Source organism: Gnatocerus cornutus, chromosome 8, assembly GCF_029298725.1.
Source record: "Gnatocerus cornutus isolate USDA-ARS CGAHR chromosome 8, icGnaCorn1.1, whole genome shotgun sequence".
NCBI lineage: Eukaryota > Metazoa > Arthropoda > Insecta > Coleoptera > Tenebrionidae > Gnatocerus > Gnatocerus cornutus.
In genome coordinates this window covers 12123991-12151069 of record NC_142240.1, presented here as the reverse complement: position 1 = coordinate 12151069, position 27079 = coordinate 12123991, and the positions used below count along the sequence as shown (strand labels likewise).

The 27079-nt window shown below is 34.9% G+C and overlaps 1 protein-coding gene across 3 annotated transcripts in view; it reads left to right on the top strand.

The window, feature by feature from the left end:
• LOC148169870 (uncharacterized) overlaps positions 1-27079 on the top strand; it is a 52025-nt gene that overhangs the window by 18804 nt on the left and 6142 nt on the right. For 2 of the 3 annotated variants that reach the window (XM_088042933.1, XM_088042931.1), the window contains exons 1-2: positions 6514-6560; positions 14660-14786. In XM_088042933.1, coding sequence (XP_087899059.1) covers positions 14738-14786 — 49 coding nt within the window. In that variant the 5' untranslated portion in view covers positions 6514-6560; positions 14660-14737. Of the gene's footprint in view, positions 1-6513; positions 6561-14659; positions 14787-27079 lie in introns of those variants that run through there. The other variant, XM_088042932.1, reaches the window with a different exon arrangement.

Genomic DNA, 27079 nt, shown 5'->3' with positions numbered 1-27079 from the left:
TTGAGCTTTTTGTGTATTGTCCAAAGCTTCGAGGATTTGCAATGCGTGAAATAACGAAAGAATTATAGTAGGATGGTCTTACGGGAGTTTATATTTCGCTCCATATTTATTGTGTCGTCCGTTTTCACTGTAGCGGAAAATGTAGTCTTGGTCTTGGGGCCTCGTCTGATATTTTGCATCCGAGACCAGGTTGAAAAGCCTGAGAAAGCCGCACATTAAATTGTCCTGTGATAAAACTGTCATAGTTAAGACCAAACAACGCTATAAATTCCGAGTTATCTTGCCTCATTTATAATTGCCTTTTGTTTTGAAAGCGTTTGAAATTAATAAAATTTAACCCAACGTGTTGAATCTATAAATATTTTATTTGTAACAAGTGGAGAATGCAGCGTGTCAAAGCAGTCGTTGATTTAGAGAACCAATTTTTCACGTGCTATTATAAGTTGTGGGGTTGAATTTAGGAACCGGCTGTAGAGCGATGATAAATTTGCGTTGGATTGGAAATTCTCCGAGCTCTTTTATTAGTGGTAAATCATTTTAAGCTCAGACGTGACAGAATTAAAATTAAAATTCAATGTAGTTTGATCAAATGAGGGAAAAATATTGTGATCTCTAAAATTGGGGAGAAATTTTGTCTTGATACCCGGATTTTAGATACAATTATAAAGAGCACGGAGGGACTGGAAAATTCCGGAAAAGGATGATTCGTTTATGGCTTCCACAAATCATGCTGTCTCATATGACTGAATTACGATTGTCAAAATGTGTAACCTAGTGATCGTAAATATTACTTTGGATATGCATATGTCTATAAATTCCTATGCGTTTTATATCTTACCCGTCATAATTCATGAATACGCGCGGATCCCCCATCAAAAAATCCGAATTAGATTTACTGAATATTGTCGACTCTTTTCGACACCTGTACGATTAATTTTATTAAACAATATGGTATTTTACGCGGCATTAAATATAATGGGGTTCCTTTTTCGCTAAAAGCGTTATATTAAAGGACATTAATCATCCTCGTACCTTCCTGAAATAGCTGTTATTGTTTTCCTCGAATACCGTTTTCCTTTTTATGTTTATTGCTCTATAACGTAGGGGAAATAATGTGATGGAATATCCTGGTGGTAAATTTTCGTGGCTTAAATGACGGCTACTTGCCTTCATAAAACGCAGTCACAATATAAGCGTCAACCTCACGTATATTATGAGTCTGACTGAAATAATTTTGTCAACCAATTTTAAGCTTAGTTAAAACGAATTTTGTTAAGCCGCTTAAAGCGAGAATCGGAAATCAAAATGGGGAACAGCCCCCAGCCAGTGTTTGATTGGCTCGCGTCTATTTTCGTCCAGAAAAACCCAAAGGACCATCGTAATCAAGTTATAATCAGAATCAGTATGTGTACCTAATCAAGATGATGACCCGTTAATCGAATCAAGATTAAGTCTGGCAGTATTAACTTAACTCGATGACAAGTAACAGGATCCGCAGATGCTTCTAATCGAGTTAGCCGCTCCTGCAGTCCTGCTATTATGAATCTTTAATTACTGTTAGACCTATGGCCAAATTGTATCTACATGGCAATTTGCATACTGTAACCGATGCTGCATTTGCCTAATAATTACCAAAACTGGCGTTTACAAGACCCTAACTGAATATTGGCAATCGTATAAATTTTGGATTGCCATATTGGCAGTATACAAATTCGATTAATGTCGTTGGCGGCGCGATGTGGCGTTTACGATCGAAACAATTTTATAGTGATGTTATATACGATTGTTTTCATTTTATGACCACATTTTTAAATTTACACCATAGAAGGTAGATAATAATGTCGCCGCTTGAAATGGATGGCCGCATTTTATTTGAACAAGATCCCGCTTATTTGCAACATATTTTGTTGAATCATCAAAACTTTCACATCAAAAAGGCGTGGATTTATTTTTTATTATTCTAAAACTTAACGAAGTTCAAAACAACGCACTCTGTTTGGGATGGCTGTTATTTACTGAACTTCCACATGAATTGTTAATTCCGCTCAATTTATTTTTTGATTTTGTTTCTGTTTGCAATAAACGCTTACACAAACACCAGCTCTGAATTCAGTCACAACTATTTATTTTTTTTTTAAATAAATCCCACAACCACGAAGCAAAATTTCTCTGAAGTTGTCGAACAAATTAAACGTTGAAACTTTTACAAGCGGAACCACAATTGAAAACGTTCAATTCCTAGCTTCGCAATTACGTAAATACTGCTTTACAATAAAAGAGGTTTTCCTCAAATTAACTTCATGTTTTTGAAACGGGAAATTAATTTTGTTTGTCTGGGAGCTTAAAAAATTCTCGCATCAAAAGACTAAACGTCAACTATTTTCGGAAAAAAATCCAAAATAAACATTTCCATTGTATTATTGAGCCTTTACTAGCGCAATTCCAGTTCGAATCATTCAATTCGTGGCGTTCCAATTGCGTAAATGTTGGCGCATAAAAGAAATTTTAGTTTTTTACAAACTAGTTCTGTGACTGTTAAATTCTACAACTGCAGAGTTAAAAAATTACACAAAGTGCTTCTGTGATATTCATTCGTTGCATCTGTTGCGCTAGCGTTCGCTTATTCACATTCTGCAGCCGGACATTCCGCCTTTTTAACGCTTCTGATTTTATCATTTCGAACTTGCCCCGAATCTTTATTATGTAGTTAGATGTAGGATTTAATTCCGAGTATTTACTAGCGCTGGCATGATATAATTTGCATATTTTAGCAGAAACGAGCGAGCACAAGTGCAGCCAATTAAAAAAATTAGTTTTGTTGGTCCCATGCTTTGGAGAACGAAATTGGTCAGTTGTACGACCGAACAGGCCGGGGCATTGGTTTTATGCAAATTAATTGTGTTTTCTGGAAATAGTACAATCCTCTCGTAAATACGAAAATTTGATGCGAGTGCTCTACAGCCATAAAGGAAATGTTCCGGAGCTGCTAATTCGGGAGATGCATTGTTAGCGGGAGTTGCATCGGAATTCACGTTGTTACATGTTGGGATGTAATTAATTAGATGAGAGAGGAAGACAAGCCACTGGTAAACAAATACGTTCTGAGAGGATTTTTCTCTGGTCAAAAGTAGTTTATTAATCTGGCACCTTCGTAATTAAATTTGGGAATTGTTCAATGTTAGTGGAGATTATGTGGCACAAAGAGGCGGTAATGAATGCCTGTGATGTTTGCCGTGACCGATGTTGTTGGCGGTTTCGTTTCATATGTTGTGTATAATGTGTAGGAAGCGAAGTGAATAAAGTGCCAGTCAATGAAAATTGGCATGAGTGCTCCATAATTCCATTTGTTGCATGCTCCATTCATTTGGAGAGATGGCAGGCAGCAATTTCCAAACATATTACATATTCAGCAGGACAAATCTGAATCACTAGAGGCCAAAGCTTTCAGTAGAAGGGTCAGAAATTCAATTCAAAGCTCAGAGCTTTCAAAGTTGATGATGGGTTCTGATTTAGATTAGTATATTACATTATCGAGGGACTCCTGACATGTAATCGCATCAAGAACGATGCAGCCGTTCGGAAAGAAATAAATTACGGATAACAGCATCATCACTCGTTCGTAAATGTCGCTGGTGTAAGTGATTCCGACTCTTATGATGCAACGCTTTTGATTGTTTTATGTGATCTGCATGAGAATTACTCAATTCGCGAGAACCTCTCGACGTCACAACCACGTCGTTCTCATGCGCCGAATCCTCACTAAAACAATATACAACATCCCGACACTCGTTTTCTCATCAACATATACCTATCTTGATTATGCAAACTTGCCAAGTGCCTTGTTAAAACGTAATTAGCCCACAAATTAATTTACAATTCTCCACTCCTGCCGCTGACGAAATTGCAAAATAATGCATTCCCAGACGGTTTCTTTTTGCGCCACTAGCTTCAAAATGCTTCTTTAATACTGTAAACAAATCGAATCAAAGTAATTTGGAAAAGGAATGCAGGGACACGTCCGTCTTAACGTTCGGTGAACCATGAAAGTCGAAGGGATCCTTTCTCAAACACAAGGACACTTTGCTTCCATTAGATACAAGAACTTAGGCGCTGCCAAACAATAAACAGGACTATTGTTTCACGCCCCGATATCTCGGGCGAAATGTCTGTATTGTTGTACCACACTTTCTGACTTGTAAGCTCGCTGAAGAACTGTTTTACTATTACTATACTGTCAAAACTTAATGGCTTTTGCTGATACAATAAAGCGCAATGTAACTTCGTAATACAATTCTTAGACGAATTTGCAGGAAAATCACGAAACAGCCTTTGTTCATAACTGTATTAATACAACGAAGAATTCTTATTTTCATCTAATTACTCCATATATTATCTTTATATCACGACAATAACAAATAACCTCGTCCATTCTTCTTTATTTCGTGAAACTACTAATAATGAAAATCGTGTGAGCATTATTAAAACCTTTAAATGCCAAGTCATTAAAATTTTGATTCTCCTTGACTGTTATTAGAGCTGACTGTCACTCACGCCTTCCGTGAATTTTTAGAATTTTTAAATTGTGTTAGAACGAAACCGGTAATCAGACGATGCACGATTTAGCTAAACATCGAATTAAAATGTACGCATTCATAGAAGATCAAGGATTCGATGTGTAAATAATAGTCGTATAAAAACGTGTCCAATATTGATGAAGTTGAGGAACGCCGAGTTATTGTTTATTGATGAAAGACTTACAAATTGCTGTCAGAAAAATTACAGGTCGAAATTGATCGCTAACTTGAGTAATGAAGAAATGACACATTTTTATATTGATTCCAAAATGAATGACAGTAATCTAATCCGAATACCATTTGTAAGAATCGACCGAAAATATAGGGTAGTGGCGCATGTGATTTTCGATTATAATCAAATTTGTACCCAATTCTAGGTTTCTAGATAGTCTTGAGATTCTTTATTTGAATTTTGAAATTACTCTGTTAATTCAATGTATCGAAAACTGATAACAATTTCAAGACTGAGTCTAAAATATCCAAGAGAATTTAGAAAGTGCAGAATACTTTGAAAAAGTTGAGAGAAATTTGTGTATATAAGGTATAAATTAGAATAAAGATGGGGCATAATTTTGGCCAGAGATTCTATTGTTATGAACGTCTAACATTTGGAAATGTGATGACATTAATTAGAACAATTCGCTTTGTTTAAAGTTTGCATTTCTCTCACCTTTGCATAAATTAACGAAATACGGTAGCTGAGATATTAGGTATGCTAATATCGCTTTCCTTTCATAGCTATGAGTAATCTCTTTGAACTTGGCCTCTAAAATAGTTCATTTAGAACAGCGGCGTAGAAATCTCCGGCAGCTATTAACATTTACATGATATTGGTAACAAGCGAGTAAATAAACGACAGTGTAGTCAATGGCAGGAAAGCACGGCAAAGCCCATTCCTGCCGAAAACGATGATAGAGACAGATCGTCGTTCTATTAATCACAAAAGATTCAATACAAATAGCGCAATTCAGTGTCCACGAGGCGAAAATCAATCAAGCTAATCTGTATTTTAAGCATGACGTTCCGCTCGAGTTGTTGGGTAGTGTTTCAGCATTTAAATAGCCTGAAACTTTGAAGGGGTAATTTATGTTGATAGTGGGGCATTAAAGGACAGGGTGTCGGATATTTAAATCTCCGGTGTTTCGTTCGTTCTATGCCGCTGTCGCTATTATGCTATCCCCAATCTAACTCACGCTCAGTGATTTGTAACGTTGGCCGGTATAATCTATACGTCCAAATACTTTATTTTAATAGATGGTGGTGTGGCGGCGGCGCTATCGTCCAGCAACGGCGGCGGCAGCCCCGCTTCGCGTACAATGCACAATACAAATGTCACCGAAACAATAGGAGAGTGCTTGTATTATCATTTATACGCAAAAGGATCGGTCGGAGGCTTTGCATTCGCGTGTTAACGCAAGCCTGTGATCTGATAATGGTACAGGATTTGCGGGCGTTTGTATCACGACTGACGATTATTTGTGATGCGCATATCTGATCTACCGCCTTACGGAGCAATTATCTCATGTATCCGGAGATTCAACAGACGTCTTAAAAAATATCCGGAGTTTTTGCCCGGAAGATTACGCCGGAAACCATTTCCTACGCTAATGTCGGAACGTTATAATTTTTGAACACGATAACAAGGTATTTGAATCTTTTATACCAACAGAAAGTTTCATATTGTTTCAGAATAAATTTCGTCCTGATATTGTTTCCTATCGTGTTGTAAAATTTTTATTATCTACAAGTTAGGTCAACCTCAATAAAATGTTCTTATCCGTTATCTGGATAAATCAATAACTCTAAAATTTATTAACCTGTGCGGACTTTATGGCTCTCTCATTTAGTTAGACAACTTCAAAACTAAATAAATTTGAAAGCCACAATAACTTCAATGGTTTCGTGCACACAATGTATTAAATTATACTTTTTTTTTCAGTTTGCACTTGAACCACTTGAAAGAGATTTCCAATAAAACAACCAGAGGTATGTACTCCATCAGATCCTTAAAAATACTAGCTTTTCATCGAGTCAAAGAGAAACGTAGTTGCATGCATCTGAAAACAAATGTAAAAATAAACGACTGAATCATCCTTTAATTTTCAATTTTATGTCTATGACTTTTGTCCTGTTGTTACTCAAACTAATTTCACAGTCTTTGAACTACCGTAAAAAGACCATAAAACGAACTAATAACACCACGTAACGAACTTTGAAGTTTAAAGTTTAAACATTATTTCCAAGTTCCTAGTACTTAGAATACGTGGCTCAAATGTGATGTTCAAGAATTGTCGCCGCTGATTAATTGATTGCTTTAGTCGTTTTTCCGAATCGAAGTTATAACTATCTGAGTAAAGTATTTGATGGGAAGGAGACCACGTAACTAAGATAATAAATTCCTCTATAATTAGAAATTTCGCAATTTTTTGTGCCCTTGTCGGATCAAACTTTTTGCGTTTCAAATATGCAAATCCATTCTTAAAAAATTACTAACAGACACGTTTATAAACTCAGATTTGTTTGTTAACATCGGGATACTCCGTCTCGGCAACTATTTCGTTTTCCTGTCACGTCTACCAATCGATCCACTTCCATTTTATAATAAACACCAAAGAAGAGATCCGGTCGGAAGAGCATCGATAAACAGGATAAACCTTATCACAATATAAAAAGCGAATATTTAATCTCACCCTAGTGGTTCCGTTCCACACCATTTCAAAATGAAAGTATCAAAATAAGGCGCAGTACGATCTTTATAATTGCCACATGAGAAAAATCGAGTTTCTTTTGATGCAAATGGAATTACAATGAGGCAGAGACATTATGCTAAAAAGCTCCGGGAATTTAAATATGTAAGGACAAATTGGTACGCCCACTTAATAGATGATAGTTGAGAGTTTTTTGTTGCTTTTGCTTCGTTGGATGTGGTGGAATTTTGCACACAATGAGGCTGAGTCATGAATTATGTTTATTTTGAGACGCATGTTTGACAATGCGAAAAATGACATGTCTCAATTTTAATGAGAAGCTGTCATGGGCGGAACTGACTTCAGTTTGAGGAGAGTTCGACTTTTGTAGAAATTTTCACTTTTATATTTAAACCCAGAGCTCCAGGAGTCGTATCTGTGCCATTGTACCAAATTTTTGATTTTTTTTTATGGGCAACCAAAAATTAGCAAAATTGTGTATCCAAACCTGAAAGCTTCAAAGTTTTTAATTTTTTTATTAATTTCAAAAATTGGCCCGAAAACCCCATCGTCTCTACTTTATAAGAAGACAACTGCGCCTAACTGCCCTCTCGGCAACGCCCATGAATGTTATATAACGCAATTAGTGTAAAGTATTCAGCTGCCAGTTGCTATTGTTACTAATTGAGTTATGCTAAAAGAGGTGTGTTTTTCGTTCTTTGATGTTGATGGTTGTCAGAACTATGTTTACAATCTTAAATGAAACCTTGTTTCCACGAGTTAATTTAATTTTTTGGTAGTCGAAATTAGCACAACAATTGATACAAAAAAATATGTAAATTTGAGTGTAGCACCCACGTCAGAAAAAACCGTCTCGACGAAAATGGCAAAATTCTTCAGACTGGTTTGATAATGTTGTTTATGTGCAGTGATAGTGAGACCTCTTCAACCTCTTAAAAACCGTTTATTTGAATTTTGGGTAAATTTAGTTGGGTCGGGGATAAATCATTCTAAAAAAATTAAAGCAGTGACTATTAAATTGATGGATGAGGGTGCGATACTTAGTTATGTTTAGTGGTAATTAAGTGTAATTAATTGTTGTGGAGTTTGGTTCACAGAAGGCAGATGTCTTTGCTCGGGAGCAAATAAATTTTAAAGAGAAAGCGTCCGTGTTCAAGTGTAGTAAAAGCCAAAACAATTTCTCTGTATTATCTTGAAGGAAATCATAACTCAGAACAATGTTTACAATCGATTACGCTTTCATCAGTAAATGAATTTTGGTTGCGAAATGAAGTTCCCATATTAAGTTTTTCTGTGAAATTCCCTTCCGGTTTGTTGCTTTTCGAGATATGAAACCGGAAGAAAATTGGTGATTTAGATTTGGTCCGATATCAAGTTTGCTAGAATTAGTCCTTTAGTCGGTGCAACGATCCATGTTATTCGAAATTCAATCCGCCTCGAGCAACTTCTCTATAATTGTTGGAGGGTTGTTGTTAATTTGCCAAATACCTTCACCCTAACATCTTCCATCTGGAGCAAGCAGATCTGACTAATCCTTTCCGTCTCAAGAAACCATCAGAATTGTTAACCAAATATTTTGCACCATTGCGGTGATCCTTCGAAATTTGCTGGATGTAAACCACTCACAAAAGACGAAACGATTTATCATCACGGTCCTTCCAAACTGACACGTTATTAATGCTAAAGTTTAACGTACAAATACCTAGCATGTTGCGGGTTTTTCAATTCTCGATATTATAATTGATTTCAGAATTCGCTTTGTGCGACATTCGTATTTATGTGAATGGGACTTTCAAGTTCATTACCTATCTCAATACTCTTTAGTCCGAGTTCATGTCGGGATTGTAATTGTGTCCTTTTGTCGCTTAATTGAATCTATGCGATGTTAGCAATCCATCATCCTCTTCTTTTTACCGAAAGTGATTGTAAAACAACATTGAATTCGAGTAATAAACTCCGAACAGGTGTTCGCTTTGTGTTTTTGTACCTCGTTATTTTTAAATGTGGAAAACACGGTCTGAAGCGTAAACAATTCAAATTCAACAAAAAATTGACAAACAAAACATGCCGAATACTTAATTAACCGAACATCTCCTGTATAAATCAAAACTAACCTTGGATTGTCTCTCTGAAATTCTCTTTATCGATAACCATTTTACTAAATTATTCACGGAATAAAAAATACAGATTTGAAAATTTCGAAGGGGCAACATAGAATACTCGCGTGTTTTGCAAGTGAAATATTTCCTATTGATTTTAAACATGATGTCATATTTTAATAACAAATCATCGCCCCACACTGAGTAGGTAAATATGAATAAGCATGACCCGAGAGTTCCTGCTAAATTTCAATGCAAGGTAATTAAGGCGTGCAGACATGGATTATAAATAATTATAGGATTCGTTACATTCTTCGCTGGTGGCAACACGCAACGCAACATCCAAATTATCCAAAAAAAGCTCACAATTTAGCACGCAGTTTTTTGTGAATTATTGAAATTCAAGGCTGAAAGCTGCACATAATAGCCGAAGAATGTACCGAGGACCTTCAGTTTTACATCCGTGTAACATCTTATGTAAATTAGACACTTGGAGTAGATGAAGTGAAACGAATTTTATTTTCTGGTTTCAAAGACAGTCTGCAAATATTTGTGCTACTAGAAGAAGCTCGACGGCAACTTCATTACTTTACGTTAATTAAGCAATAATTAAGTCTACATCTCTTCACTTTGAGCACACAGGTCAATTCGTGTTGGTTTTATCATCCCGTTAATTAATATTGTGTTTGTTTGTGATAAAGTATAAATCGAAATCGTTGAAGGATTTGCTTAAATTAACTCAGAGCCTTGCAATTTACTCAGGATAAAGAGAAATTACTAAGCATATTGGTTTGGGAGGATCTCTCGTATTTGCCAACAACCACAACGTTCGTTTTTTGGGATAATCTAATTGTATCAGGAAGCAATTTGTGGGCTTGGTGCACTAAAATGATTAAAAAAACGAACCGTGCGGTTATAGAATTATGAAATTAGTCTAATTGCTACTCTAATTCCGTGTTACTTTCAATATTTTTTATCAGTTGTGTGGTTATCGGAAGTTTACGAAATCAGAAGCGAACAGTTCTGTTCCTAATTCGAATTTCAATTCGAGCAATAGCTCCCCGACTGCGAGATACCATCTATTACATTAACTTTAGTTTACTGCATATTCCTATAGGATTTCGACAGAATTTGCATTTTAAGGACCACACTCCCTTTATGGGACTCCACTCTAATAAAAGCTTTTTCCTATATACTTTATCATTTTAGTATGTTTGTGATATTTCAGTGTTTCTACGGCTGCCATAAATTTTTACCCGCAATAATGTGACAAAAACCGCTTTCAGCGTCAAAAACTGATTTATGTTTTACAAGAAATTAATGTGTATTTTTGTTATTTAAATTCGACGATTAATTGGATCCCGAATTCCGACTTTTTTAATGGAATGAAATCTTTTCTCTTCCTACCAGTGTCGATCGATATGTGACAGACATCGTTTAATTTTCCATCCGTTGACAAGGAGGAATGACTGGAAAGTTAAAAAACGCTGAATTTGTTGATAACAAGGTTTTTACGGCCACGTCGTGGGATTTTAGACGCTCTTAGCAAAATTACATGGTCCTTAATATTGTAATGCAGATGGCAACGTAGTGTTAAAGCTCATACTTTGTCGTAATTACAGGACTAAATTAGCACTGTGTTAAATGACCGTAATGTTTGTGCTCTACTAGTACAGCTAAGATTTAGATATATTACTCCACAAACTGTTGACTACAACTTACAGTTCCAATATGTTAACCCGAAGGAAGCAGTTGTGTTAATCATAAGCTTGGTTTGGGAGGCGCCCAAATTAGAGATTGTTACTACTGGAGAAATGAAGCTTTTTTCAAAGACTTCGTTCATTTCCTGCACCAATTCCAGTTGCATTTTCCACGCTGGAAACAATTACAATTATTTCCCTAATATGATTGCATATTCCGTTTTGTGGAACTTTATCCACAAAGCGTTTGCATCTCTTTTATGATGAAACATGCCACTATTGTTAATTTAGCAGTTAATTAGAATTCACTGAATAACAATAAAAATACACAGTAAAAGTAGTAATCATTGTTGGTTTATGAATATTGCTGCAGGATGGCCAATCTCGTGGCCTTATAAAGAAATTAAATTCAACAATTATGTAATAAAAACAGAACATGCATCACAATGCACGATAACCCCGCCAGCAAGATGATATCATTGCACTGCTTATTGTGCATCAAAATGTAAACTTATTCACGCAATTTCATCATTTTAATAATTTCTACAGTTCTTGGGGCTAAATGTTAACAGCGTGAATTTCAGGAGTTGATTACGGATCTTCTAAACACGTTAGAATGTAATTGCTAACTTTAGTTGTTTAGAAATCTAAAAGTAGACAATATTTTTCAATTTTTATGGAGCGTCTCAATATGAAATTCATACAACATTAATCAAATTTGCTTGTTGAAAGACGTGTTGTAATTTATTCTAATTTTAGTTTTATCGCCGCGAGATAGACACAACTAGAATTAATCTGTCACGACCAGGAAACAAACAAGTGAAGGAACTCTTCAATTGCGAAAAATTATGGAATGCAGCACTCATCACAAAAATGACTAGTTTAAAATGCATCATTTCGCGATGGCAAAAAGTTATTAAGCTGCTCATATTTGTATTGAACAAAGTGATAAATAATCCGAGCTTTTAGAGCAGAGTGCAACTGACCATATTTCCCGATAATTTTAAATTCAGTTGCACCATTCCTGGCGTTGGGGAAATAAATTAGTTTTTAGTTTCACTTTTAAGGTGATTCAGGCAAAAATCCGACGTAACGTATTCGTATAATTTTCATTTTTTCCGTTTTCTGATTTTTATTATCGGTGTTAAATGAGATTTTATTGTAAATCCGAAGGAGTAAAACAACAGCGAATACAATCTAAAGCTCTATTAGTTTAGATTCGATCATTAAACCGAATCGTAAACGTGCTACTGGATGGAATAACGATTAAGAAAGTTTGATGGTTGGAGTTCTGTGATAACAACAACAGAGCCATTGCGGTTTCGCATTTTTCTTTGAAGTTGGCAGTTCATTTCCTAACTCGATATTGATCAGCGGCCTTCACGAATTTTAATTATAAAAAAAGTCATATTTATACGTCAGGAGAAAGTTACACGTGCCAAGTCTTTCTTAACGTATTAGCTATGGGAAATTATGGTAATGATAGAAGATTAGACCGTTGTGGAAATAAGACGTAATTTTTGATTAGAAAAATTGGTGGTCAAATGTCAGCGCTTTTGATGTATGATTAGGAAATTTCTTCGGTGTTTTTGCGGATTTACATCACTTCCTTTATTGGCAGGTTATGGGATATCAATGATTGATGAGCAATCCGAGTAGCAATTAAATCTTCGTGTTGGTTTCTTTCCGTTATCTTATTCTTCAGTTCAATAAATCCTCAATAATTGTGCTTTGTTTAATCGAGAGAATCATGGAAAGCGCCGTCCATCTTCCTCATTTCACAACTCTCATCGCAGACTTTCTACCCACGAATTACCCTCACATGGCGCAACGAGAATTCTTCTCTTTACGTGCTATTATGCCATTATTTTATGTAAAAATATGGAATTTAATACAGAGCCGGCCTCAGAAATTGCGTAATAAAGTCACGCCCGATTCGCCTTTTTTTCTGTAACTTTTATTTATCAAAGTGACCCACCCTGAATATGTTAATGGCCTCGCCTCGCCTTGAACTTGTCTGAAAGCAAAAAATGAGCGATTAATTTTCTGTGCACATTGAACGCAACGTGACTCTTAAGAGTACGCCTAAAGGATGTAATTTGAGTAATTTGAAATCCTTAGTGATTAACTTATCCGGTTAGGACTAATAATCTTGTTTTGATTTGAGGAATTAGTAAACTTCAACCTTGTTTACCCTCCAAGAGGCTTGTGGATCTTCTGTATCCAACGTAAACGAACATGTTAAAGCAAACCGTCATATTGATCGCGAACGCGCAATCAAACTCAAGATAAGAAAATCCGAGGCTGAAGCATGCAAATTTTCTGATAAACAAAACGGTTTCCGTCACATCGCGGCTAATTATCCTGAAATGACTTTTATTCGACGCGAAATATTAACTATTCAGCGCAAAACACTTTGCAATTTCCAATCTCGCCTCCGAAATTTACTTTCAATTGAATCTCTTATTATTCATAGAGCAGACTCTTCGCTATTCCAAGCATTTCAATATATGGCCGACTATCCATCCCTCTTCAATAACAATTTCGCGTTATATTTATCGAAAACCGTTTGGTTTTATTGACAGATAGTTTAAAATATCAGTTCAATAATCCTCGGGCACGTAGCACTTTAAGATGGCTAGGTTTGCTACCCTGGCACTGGGGACCCTTAAGAAAAATGAAATATTGTTTTAATGCTCCTTGGAGTGAAAAGTTTTTTTTTACTGCAATCATTAAGTTTTATGATATGATGCTGTCACATTCTTTCGAGAGCTCCGAACTGTTTTGGGTAAAATGTTTCAATCTTTGTTGACAGATACCAATAAAGAGTAATGATAGGTGGAGCTGTTTTTTTTTCACCAAAATGGACGCTTATTAATTCGGGTGCTAACGAGGTGTAGGATAACATTAAACAGCTTGTTATCAAACGAGATAACGAACATGCTCGGGGATATATGAACATAACAATGTGACGTGCAAAAACAGTTTACAACAACAAAGTCCTCGGAGTGGAGTAATTTGACGCCCTGGTTAGACTGGGAAACAAGTAATTGCAACTTCTTTGAATTTTTAGTATGTAAACATTCGTTTATAAAACGCTGCAATTCAATATTGAAGTTAGTTACTTTTAAAGCTTAATTAAAGTCGGAACCTTATTGGAGTACTCTATTTCTAGGAAGTTTCGCTAATTGAACTCCTTAATGGAGTTCTTAAGTGCTTTTCATAATAAAATAAAGCGACATTAACAACCCATAAAAAATTGGCGACATTGTCGTATTTGTCTGAGACGCGTCTCATTTATCACAAAACTCCGGTCCTAATATGCATAAATGCGAAGTTTACCTGCAAACCATCATCTTCAGAAATGCTAAGAATCCGCAACTAGTAAGCCAACTATTTAGCAATATATGAGTTTCAAAGTTTCGAGAAATGAAACTGTTGCACCCCATTCCTCAGCGAAACGTTCTTAATTTAGTACGAGAAGTCGTTAGTTTGTTAATTCCGTTGACGTTGGAAATGAATTAAATGTACAGTTTATGATTCGATCGATTTTTCACATGAATGGTTATTGGTTTCAGGCATTGTGGAACATCCCACCGACCAAATCGTCTTCAGATAATGTGCTTAAGTTAGCGTTAACATTGTAAGGTGTTAAAATGGATACCCGCCGCCATCTCTTGTCCCTAGTCTGCTGCTTATTTACGGGTGAGTTCATTTCTACCGGTTTTTCATATTAAATTTTTGTGCGTCGGAAGATGGATAACTTACGAGCTTGTTGCTTTGCCTTACAAAGACACTAAAAAGTATAAACACTTTGTACATGTTTGGAAACTTGAAGAAGACATTTAATTTATAGTGTGAATATTAGTTGGGAGCTTTGGAGGATGTATAAACACTTGACGATGCGATTAATTGCGTTACGTCAAATCTAAAGTCACGGCATTTAACTCTAACGCTCCAAAGCTCATTTTATTAAAATCATTTTTCATAATTTTCACCGAAATGCGCATTTATGCCCTGGTGTGTGAATATTACGTATTTATTTTATGGCTCGAATAAATTGAGTCTTAACGGTGGGAGCTCTAAAAAGAATGACAATTTTTCGATTGGAGTTTCATGGAAAAACTAACTTTTATTGATTAATTTTTGCAATTATGTTTGGTTCGAATCATCGATAGCTTGCAAATGTTGCACTTTTTGGACGTGGGCTGCAATTCCGCTCGACCATGGTACTTGCAGTTAATTTGAAAATTTCAACAATAACACTATTATGCAGTTTATAGTGCATAAATAAAATAAATCGAGCGGAATAATTTAAGCAGCTTTATTATATTAGGTATACAGCTCTATATCATTTAACAGCTGCGTTTTCGATGGCCTCATATCCGAAAAATCCGTCAAATCATAAAATATTCATGCTTTGTTTACAAAAGCATACAATAGATTCCCTTTATTTCGAGCTATTGGATAATAAAAATGTTATTCGCTTCTGTGGATAAAATTACTTCTCTTTAGTGTCGATTAGACAAATAAATAATTATCTGCCACTCGGTACCCAACTGCAATTAATCGTTTAATGGCTAGAAAATTTATAGCCGATGCCATTAAGTTGGAACAAAAAGTAAAATGAGAGGTTCTGTATTTTTCACGTTATAACGAGTCTCGAACAGTATCCAGATGATCACTTTTTGTGCCATCAGCAGTTTACAAGCTCGTGAAACTTCAAAGTTTGAAAATTAAGCCTTAAATCGAAAAAAAAAATCGCTTTAGATTGCTTTAGTGCGAAAAAAATTATTAATTCTGTTTCTGAGTTTTTGTAATTTGACCCTCGAAAATAAAAGATAAGCTTCAAATATTTGCCTTAATTTTGTTTTCTTACTATAGTAATAATCTTTTCTGACGCAAGTGTTATTATTTTCCGAGATCCGAAGGATCCAGGGAAATTAGAAAGCAAAGTCCTAAAAGTCTTCTTTTTTAACTATTTAATGCCGTCAGGTATAAATACTGTTATTTGCAATAAAATAAATAACACCAATAAAACACTTTTATTTTTGACGTAAATGCAACCCAAAATTCGCTTTTCTCTGTCTACTTGTAGGAGAGAAATTTAATTTCACAGTTCGAATGCAGTCAAATGTTCTCAAGTAAGTAGTAAGAAAAAAAACGTATAATACAGGGTGCTTAAAAACTGTATTTTTTTTATGATAACGCTTATTGTGCGCTTGTGAATTTTTTTGGCAACTGTAAGCCTCGCAAAATTGTAGAGCTTCGTGAGCCGTGTGAAAATCGTGGTCCCAAATTTAATTTCTTAGGGGCTGAACATTGGGATTCTGCGAACGTTATCCTAAAAGGTTTTTTTATTAAACTCGAGAAAATTGTCGCGATTTAAATAAAATCATTTATTCGGGGGATAAGGGAATTATTGTTATCGCCTGAGCTTAACACGTAAATACAAACACGGTAAGACCAAAACCTCAAGATTCTCTCCCACTCTTACATTATTTACTATCTCATAAATCTAACCCCACATGTACGTAAGATGGGAAAGTTTACCACGACTTTAGCGAACTGCAGAATTTATAAATCATAAAAAAATCTAAAGTTTTTACCAAGCATAACCAACTTGCTTTCAACAGAATAGATGTTGGAGGATTAAGTATAAAATTCAATTTTCTTCTTCCTCTGAAAAAGTTTAGAGAAAAGCTGGAAATTCCACACACTTCGCTTCCATAAAACATTTTAACTCGTCATTTTTTTAGTCTATCGTTTCACGCTTCTGTAATAATTGCTTGTCGAATATGTGAGTCCGATTTTTGGACATGAGGTGTCAAAGGAACTCGACCGAACTAAACTCTGCACGAAGTGCCAATAACATTGTAAAATAAAAAGCTGGGACAAGCACATACTTTATTGTGAGGTATTGTTCACGGAGCATATTTCTGCGTGTCGAGAATACAAAAGTAAAAGACAACAAAAAGACACTGCTTTGCCAGCAAAATTGATTGTGATAGGAAGGAAATAACTGCAATTACTGAGCAATAAGCGTGAATGTCATTACTGTTTTTAAATTTTCCAAAGGATATAATTTTAATCACGTTATGGCTGAATACTGTTGATATATTTTAATATTTTTAATAACAGGAGGTTTTATGCGAGCTGTTTACAACGCAAAATTGTATGTTATTAACTTCAAAGAAAAGATTATGACGAGAAAATGCTCAGATGAAAAAATTTACATAATATTGATTAAATTTCGCAGTGCTGTACTTCATTTATTAGCTGGCAGACACCTGTGAGTACATTTTTTTATTATTTCAGTCATTGAAATCATAAATACTATTGTCATGTTGGGAAAAGTAATTAGATTGTAATGAGGACTCTCTGGATGTGCTTGTCCAAATACGGCAGGGACTTACGTGGGTAATTGCCTTATTATTCAACCATAAATCAATATGTTTGGCTTCAATTTAATATGTCGAAAACCGACACGCAACATGCGCTTTTCCTCATCCCACAAACCATCTCCACTTACTCTTTTCACCAAAACTAACCACTTTCCTCTTAGCGTTTCATTAATAAAACCAGCTCAGATGCTTCGAAGCGTGAGATAATCGTCATCCTTGTTGTAACGGTGTATGTAGTATTACCGTGCAACTTATCCAAGGTTATGTCTGTTTATGTTCCTCATATAAACCATACGGGATTTTGTTACAAGGTAACTGGAACAAGGCTGTTGCAATTTTCTGCATTACACTCAAGTTGCTTTAAAAATGCTTCGTCGCACGATTCTCTAAAGAAAAGGATTCCCTTGAAATGCAATATTTTAATTATCCATCTAATGGTAATGGTGAGATCTCCACAGATGACAAAACAAGAACTTTCAACGGAATTTTTATTAAAAGTCGAGCAAAGTGGAAATCATTTCACAAAGTAGTTAAGAGTCGTCATAACTTAGTTTGTCTTTTTCATGAGTCGTATCATTTCTGTAATCATAAGGTGATGAAATAGAGAGATGTAAGATGGAAGCAATGAATCATTAATCTTTCGTCGCTAATTCTATCGATTTGCTACAGGCAGAAGAGCTTTACTGGTGCAGCTTTCTTGTTCTGTTTTTTATAGTAGTTTGTGGCTTGATGCAGTTTTAAAGTGGCTGCTTTCCACATCAACGCTATTAATTAATCTTATTTGGTTTAAAAAGTACTTTAGCTTTTCTGTCATAACATAAATACTTGGTTGAAACGATGAAATATGCTCTGAAATTTCTAAAATCTGGAGTTTTAGAACATCGTTTTGTAATTTCTGTTTTTTAATCAGAAGTGTAACATCCAAAAGTTGCGAGATTTTGGTTGTAGTAAACAATTTTAAATCTCGAGGGCTTTGAGAATGAAAGAGTCTTGGAAGATTGAACTCTGAAGGTTTCTGAAGGAGCAACAAATCTTTTCACGACTTTGCTCTAAGAATTTTCTCATTACACTATTATTATTGTCAAGAATAATTTACAATTTAAGCAAATAAATAATCCTGAAACTGTTTAAATAATCCAAGGTTAAAAACCTCTTTATTAATCCAAAATGTATAAAAAAAATTAAAAGATTTTTGGAGTTCTCTTCAAAAGCTCCCAAAAAAACATAAATTAAAGTTTTCAGATATCTAGAGATTTTAGAGTCCTTAAAATTCAGTGGTCCTGAAGACTCTTAGAACAACAGCTTAAATCTTTAAAATACATTGATGTCTTGAAAACTTTTCCTCAAAAGATCTCAAAAAAATCTATGAAATTTTTAAGAATTGATGAGGATCTGAAATTTTTTTAAAAAAGTTAAAAAAATCTTAAGGATTTTTGACAATTTTAAACAGAGATTTAAGAGTCATGAATTTTAGACAATCGTAAAAACTTTCAGACACTTAAATTTTGTCAATATGAATGATTCAAAAATCCTGAAAAAGTTTTAGATAATCCACAAAAGTTTATTAATTCTCAAGTTACCTGCTGAATTTTGAAAACTTTTGAAAAGTTAAAACCTGAAGAGGAGTAAAAAATCTTTGGAGCTTTTTATGGAATTACAATCAGAATCCTTCCTATTAGTTTCTCAACAACAAAATTAAAACATAATTTGATTTTTGTTTACGTCCAAAACTAAACTAGTTTTAAAAATATCGTTATTCGAATGCAGACAGATAATTGTTGCTATTGTTTGTAGCCATTATCAAATAAAACAATATCAAACAAAATGATCGTTATAAATTAAAAACATTTCATTTAGCCAAATAAAATAATAATAAAACCATTGATGCCAGTTTCATTTCATTTATTGTTTTAAAGTATTGATACCCCCGTGTGAATCCGCCAATTTGATGTTTTGTAACTTCCCCCATTTTTTCTCGTTTCATCAAAAGTTAGGAAAAGATTAACTACTTACATCAACTAAACATAATATAAACTTTACGTAGCGCTGCTTTCTCTGGAGCCTTTTTTGCAACTATATTTTTCCCAGAACATATTTACAGCGCAGTAAAAGTTGGCTTGATGTTAATGTAGTCGTTTTTACAGTTTCGCTGATGCGAGTAATCTGCAATTTATGACATGGTTAACCTATTATTTGCTGCTCTTAGCTAAAGTTAACAAAACATTAACTACTTTAGTAGTTTGGTGTGAAGTTTCCTTGAAGCTTAGAGTTTGCTAAAATTTAATAATTCTAAGGACAGTATGCCACTTATTTGCTCATTGTAATTAAAAGAGGTAGTATTTTACGTGAAATTTATTTTTGACGTGGAAAATGTGAACCCTACTTTTCCATTTAAACGATTTATTGGTGTGCACTATATCCTAGTTTGCATGGTCTCTAAATCTTGTTCGATAAAGTGGAAATGAGTGTCTAGCAAAATTTAGGGTACTCTTTTAATTACATTAAACAAAGCAGATTTAGGGCTGTTATATGTTATTCCGCAGTACTTGGTTATGAATAGCGCCTTAAATTTTCTTTATGATATGATCCAGATAACTTGTGGTATCTTATTTATGGTGCAATGTTAAATATAAATGGTGTGAGCATATAAATTGTGCCATATCCTGAGTTCGTGCACTTGAGACTAATTGCACTTTATACACCGAAGAGAATTAAACCTGTTCAAGTAAAATGCAATCTGTTTCTGGTTTATCGTCTTAATTGAGTAACACTGTCTTCATACATCTCAACCTGTGAAACTGAAACACAATCAGTTTTCTCCTCTACAATTACATCTTCATTAACGGTTAACGAACTTAATCTGATTAAAAATTCTAGCCCCGCATTGTCTCAAATTCATATATCAAGTTCAGGTACGAGTAAAGAACGAGGTCTTAATTTAATTACGACGTAAACTTCCACAAACGTATTAACCTTAATCGGTTGGAACACGTTTTGCACAGGGTGGTTTAACCAGAACTACATTAATAATTCTGAGTATTACCTCTCAAACGGTTGTCACCTGGGGGCGGCGATCAATTCGAATATGTGTTCAGTTCACTCGAACTACATTAGCGCAGGTACAGGTATTGGAGGATTTCTCCATGGAATATTGGCTTGATTAGAGATAGCGAAAATGTGATTCTCGTTCGGTATTATATTTAGTTGTATTAATTGGATTGGCAAATCGAGCAAATTGAAAAAACGAGGAAATTAATGGCGGAAAGGGGCAGAGAGCAACTCAGAGTTCGGCGATCTCGATAATTCCGATTCAGGTGAACTCATACGTTAACGAAAATTGAGCTCGTTATTCTGCGCCAGGTCCGGGCAATTTTTATAAGTATAATACAAGAATTTCTGACTCAATGAATAGTTTCATGTCTAAGTAATGGTTCCGGTATGAAACCTAGAGAAACTCCGGTAAAATCGGATATAATATTGCGCCTACGAGTCGTAAGATTTGTCCAACCTGCTAATAGTAAATTGTGTACCAGCAGCGAGCTTTAATAAATTGAATTGTAGACAGTGACCTGAGCTCCATAGGCTCTGGCTGTGACATTCTACACGACCATGTTATTAATGTCTACGTTTTATACGGTACCCATATTACTTTCTTCTTGTTTTCATTAATTTATGACTGCGTTCCCGTTTTACGGATATTGGCATTCCTGTGAGAGACACAAAAGGTGAACAGGCTGCGAATATATCTCCATAACCTTAAGCCGTATCCTCTCGACTTCCACATTTTTTCCTGACAAATGGGCAAGGCTTAATTGGACACTAATGAGATCACACTTTGAAAGAATGCATTGTTACATAGTAAAAGCGAAGCGTCTATTTAGGACTCTGACATCAATTATCCCTAATTGATTTGACATTAGGACTCAATTCAAGAGATTGTCATAGGCGTGTCTTTGAGTAGTAGAAAATCAAAACAATAAACGCGGCTAAAAAAAGTTCATATTGAGAAGGTGTTTAACGTGCGGTCCCAGCCTTGGACGAAATTTATGGAATGAAGTCATCTTATTAAAATTCGGAAAAAACTGTTTACACGAATGAGAATCGAATTTGAAGTGGTTTTTACAACGAACAAAAAATATAAATTAAGATACTGTTTTTATACAATGCAATTATTAGGAAAATTCTCACATTTTTTACAATCAAATTCTTCCAAGGTGGTTGCGTCTATTAACTAATTAAAAGTGCAATAATAATAATTAAATACCTTAAAAAACTAGAAGCATTTACAAATCTTGATCTACTTTTTACAGTGTTTCTTCATGGGAAGTTAACATTCCTGCAAAATTTTATTGAGACCTCAAGTAAAAAGGTACTGGAATCTATGGCCTTTGGACTATTTTTTGTGGTTTCTTACAGCCAACAAAGAGGGCAAAAAATCCTAAAATTCCTCAACTGCAGCATCAATGAAACCGGAGAAAATTAGATTTTTCAAAATTTTGGTTTAAAATAAAAATTGGTAGCAATTCTAGTCCTTGTTTTAATTTCGTTATAAAACAGCTATCTGAATAAATGCAACAAAATTTACGCAGCTATGTATGTATAACTAAATGTAAAATAATCGAACTCCCATTGTTGAAAAACATTTTAATGTAGTTATACACAAAAATTGATATATTTGCGGTTATTAACATACAAAAGCATTATTACAATAAAAACCTTTCACAAATATAAATTAAATATTACATTATCTATTGTAAGCTTTATTATTGCGAATTTTATTTCCCAGCCATGAATCTTTTTGTTCAAATGATCTAACTAAAAATGCAAAAAGTCGGTAGGATTATTAATAAAACATCTCAAAAACATGCTCTAATCTTGCGTCCTTTGACTCTGTTTTGCTGTCATGATCAAAGCAATAATTACACCATGACCATCATTATTGCCAATTATTTGTGCATCGATTGTTGTGATGTAGGTTGACAGTTTGAAGGAAAATACATACCCCTTGCTTCCCCGTTAGTGTTAATAACAATGCTCTAAACTAACCCCTTTGTAGTCATACGTTTATTATTTGAGAGCTTAGTTCAGTTTTTGCCCGCATGGTTAGATGCAATATTTTGTTTCACTACACAATTCGTGTCAAATTCGTTATTGTTCGACTTTAATTTATGCATTTCACTTCTGTGTTTGATGTTAAATTAAATAAACATGGGGTGTAGCTCAAACGGAGCTGAGACGTGCGTATATATTTTATTTGTAGAAAGAAGCACATGTGAGGCATAAATATAATATGATCGTTCTTCTCAAAAATTAAAACCAGCTGAGATACTTTCCAAAAATATTATAAAACGACACGAAACAGTAGATAGTATTTCCTGTTCCGTCGGAACTGCAAAAGTGGAGAATGTTCGGCAAAAAAAACACCGGAAAAAATCTCAAGATTTATTTTTTGAATTATTTCAAGCGACAGAGCCTGCAACAAAAAAACCGCTTTCATATTTTCACTTAATCCGATTTGAAATGGGTTTAAATCGTATTATAAATGCGGCCCTGCTTTAGCGTACCAGTAAAATAAATCTCATATTTACCCTCTGCGAAATTTTTGACAGGAAATATGATGTTTTTAAATCGCGGGATACAAAGTAGCTCAGTCACGTGGCTTGTGACTTAAAGTATTAAATAAAATGATGAAGTTGATGGATCTGTGGAATATTCATAGGGTTCGTTAATTTTTCGGGGGCTAATTGTAATTTTATTTGCAGAGCAAAGCAAATTTGCATCGACCTGATTTCAGCGGAAAGTCTCTTATTGTGATATTTCTAAAATGTAAATTTTTTTAAAATGGTTCTGTTTAAATATTTAGTGTCCATTAAGTAATACAGCAGAAGGTTTAATTTTTAATAACATTCTTTCTATCTGTAAAAAATTTCAATAATTCTCAGACTGGAGTGCTCTATCGTAACGGAAGTGAAGAAAAAGTGAATCGATGATCTGCACGTAAACTTGAATATCTAAGTTCAGGGACATAAAAACAGAGTCCTTGTGGAATTGGCTTGTGTGATTCGATTGGTAGATAAATATTCGGGCTTTAGGTATTGGTTTAACTGCACGGTCCGATGCAAAACAATGGATTGAGACGTATTTTTCTAGTTCTTATAGGAAACGAGGCACATAAGTCTCTTGCAATATGTGATCCGGATTTCAGGCGCCGGCTGTCAAGAGTCGGCTGAAAACACGGCTTTCGTACCGCAGCAAGACCCCACGTCTGTGTTTAATTTATAACGCCACCTCTGCAACGTCAGTCTGAAAATTATTGCCCTTCCTATCGCCGGCGCTGCTGAATAATGATTTTTGTTTTATCGCCACTAAAAACGGAAATGAATATTCATTCCATCCGAAAACAATTCCTATTTACGATAAGTATGTCCAACGGACCCGGATTAGTCCGGGCCGATTTTTCACTCACACATAGTATCAATCTGCGCAAACGAGTTAAGGTATTAACACGAACTGCTATTAATTATAAAGTTCATGTCTTGCTTTCGTATGATGTTAGGGAACTTTCAAATTTAATCAGGCGTGCTTGCAATAAAAACCGTTTTACTGACATGGGTCAGACATCTGTGTTGGAAAGCTCAGATTAACTCTAATCGCATGATCAAAAAGTAATTGATCTGCATTGTGGCTCCAACTTTATCCCAAAAATCGGCGACCCCGCGCTCGGGATTAAAAGGGAGATAAATTACAGAATTACTTTTGTGGAATATTAAAGAATTCGACTTGACTAATGTAATGGACATTACCCACAATCGACTCGACAAGAATTCCATTACTTAAATGAACAAATAACAATTGCGACTCCCTCAAAGCGGCCACTCTTTTATCTCTTTTTGTCCTTGCAGTTAGCGATATAGTAAACGATTAATTTATTCATTGTTGTGGGAAGCCTCATGAAAAACCATCCTTTGGATGAGCTCGCCTTAAGCCGTAAAAATTTTAATTATTCATATTCCCACATGTTTACGTTCTACGTACTTTTTTCTCGAATAAATTATAAGACATTTCATTGTCGTAAGCTTAGATGATTCACGTTTCGTTAAACCTTGACTTGCGACCCCATTAATGCCAAGCTCCTTAACTTGTGACTTACTTGGCGTGATTTATCTGCGATTCAGACGTAAATTGTTAATTGTCAAGCACATGTCGCAACCGCATTGTAATCAAGATCCTCGAAAAAATAACTTGATTACCCAATTAAGGACGGGAATTAAAACATCCCTGCGGTTTTGCGCGAAACGAGGGTCCTTGTTTTTTCAACGAACTAAATTTAGATTCATCTTTTTAGGTAGTTTGTGGGCGGTAAATGCTTTTAGTTTAGGGTAATGCTTTATCATATTTTCCTTTATGCCGCTCTATGGAACGGCATTAATCTGGATTATGACTTCGTAATAGCAAGACCAAAAGATGAAAATGTTTCGCATAAATTTGGCTTCCAGCTTACTGTGAATTTCTTTAATTAAAACGGAAACCTGAAATATTTGATTAAGTTTAATCCAATTTGCTTAAGACTAAATTACCAAGTCGTGTTTTCGCTCTGCTATATATATTGTCTCGGAACGAAGCGATGCATAAGACACAATGGCAGAAGACATTATTAGTTTCAGAAAGGTACTCTTGACTGACTTCAAAGGTTACAAAGAAAACAACGTATTGTTTGAATTATCACCTCTTGTTGTTTCGTTTAAAAATAACTGGCCAATCAATCCAGAATTAATGACAAAAATGAAGCGACAACTCCTTTGTACTTCCTGCTGTTTCGCAGCATTCAAGTTTGTCATCATTAGCTCTCAATAAAAGAACTTGAGCAAAAACCTCGTCCTTGCTACAGTAAAAAATTACAAGCGCTGGTAATTATGTTAGAAGGGCGTCAATAGTAATTAAAAATAGATCACATCCTACAATTCAATTAAAACTTGTTTCTTCTATAATTACATGGAGTTACTTACTAAAAGTAATTATATACTTGTCCGACCAAATGTGGGAAACAACAATACGCTTCATTAGTGAGGACGAAGGTTGTTGTTTTTCAAACGTCCAGAATAATTTTACGTTTATATTTCCTTTATTGTAATTTACAAATGGATTTCTACCTTTGAAGCCATCATGATACACAGTCTAAATTATTAATAAAATCGTGAAAACGGCATAAAAGCTTTGTGAAAGCAGACAAAGTAAATACTTTTAACTCTAAAATTGTCTTAATTAGTGCTCTGAACTCCACAGTACACCGCAATAATAGTAAAAATAGACTACAGAATAGTTGTATCGATTTAACCACCATGAAATATTCATGCGAATTTTTTTTAACATTGTTTTTAAAATAACTTGGGGTTGTTTTAGCCAATTTGTTATTCATATTATCAAGCTAAGGATCGTGTCCAAACATAAAATATGAATATCGTTCAGTTACAAAAAATTCTGACACATGAGACTTGCATTATTTATTGCAGCTTTCCACCATATTTGTAACGACGGTTTATCTACATTTTTCCTCGAGCACGTCTCTCGTAAATTAATCATCTATCAAGAAAATGCGTGAGTCATTTCCAAGAAAGGCAGTTGTAGCTATCTCGCTGTAATCTATTTAGAGCTATTTGTTCGGTTAGGTCAAGAGGCTTTCTATTAGCGATGAATGAAATTGTGAATCCGGTTGTGGATATAATAAAGAAATCAATTTTCCCGATGCATCATCTCCTCGGATTTGTGGAGCAGAAATAACTAAATTTAATGAGGTTCCAAAGTGAAACGTGACCTATAAAATCCGTTGCCCATCTCTTGAAAACTGGTCATTATCGCTATTCCAGAGCCGGCTTAATCTTCATTTCCCTCTCATACCAATTATTCAGCTTTTCCCCATCAGTTCCTAAATTGAATTATTTGGTTAAGCCCATAATGCTAGCCGCCCCTCGATTTTTCTAGTCGAATGCTGCCACTCAGGAGTCGCGAAAATGATAAAACTTTTCGTTTTCTCGCTCTCTTCGCTAAAAGCTTTATTCATCCGTGATTAAAAAATTAACGATTTTATTTATCTGGTCGTTCCTGCAGCGTTGCTCTTTAATGGTAATCTTCCAAACTTTAAACCTGAAAACTAATGGTTACGATAAGACATTAAAAAAAAACGAAAAGTTTTAAGTGTGTGAAATTGCTTGAATGAAAGGGTGGAAAGATAAATCAGCGGCCTTTCCATCACGTGAAAAAGCACGTGTAAACAAATTACAACGTGCATCAATTCAACCTTGTTTTAAATGAGATGCAGCCAACCGCCAACGTGAAAGAGTAATGGGTTTAATAACAGAGAGCTGAAACAATGGGTTTATAATTCCGAATCAAAAATTAGATTGAACTGTGCGAAAAGGCTTATTTATGCATGTCGAGATAAAATATATGAAAAGTCATAAAACAATATCTCACAACCGGATTTCGTTTTGCTGCTCATAATTTGTTCCATTTCACTAGTGAAAGCTCAGCTTTGATGCTTTTTCCATTCTTGATTGGTGCTCAAAGCGAAATTCCAATTTTAAAGTCACGGCAGAT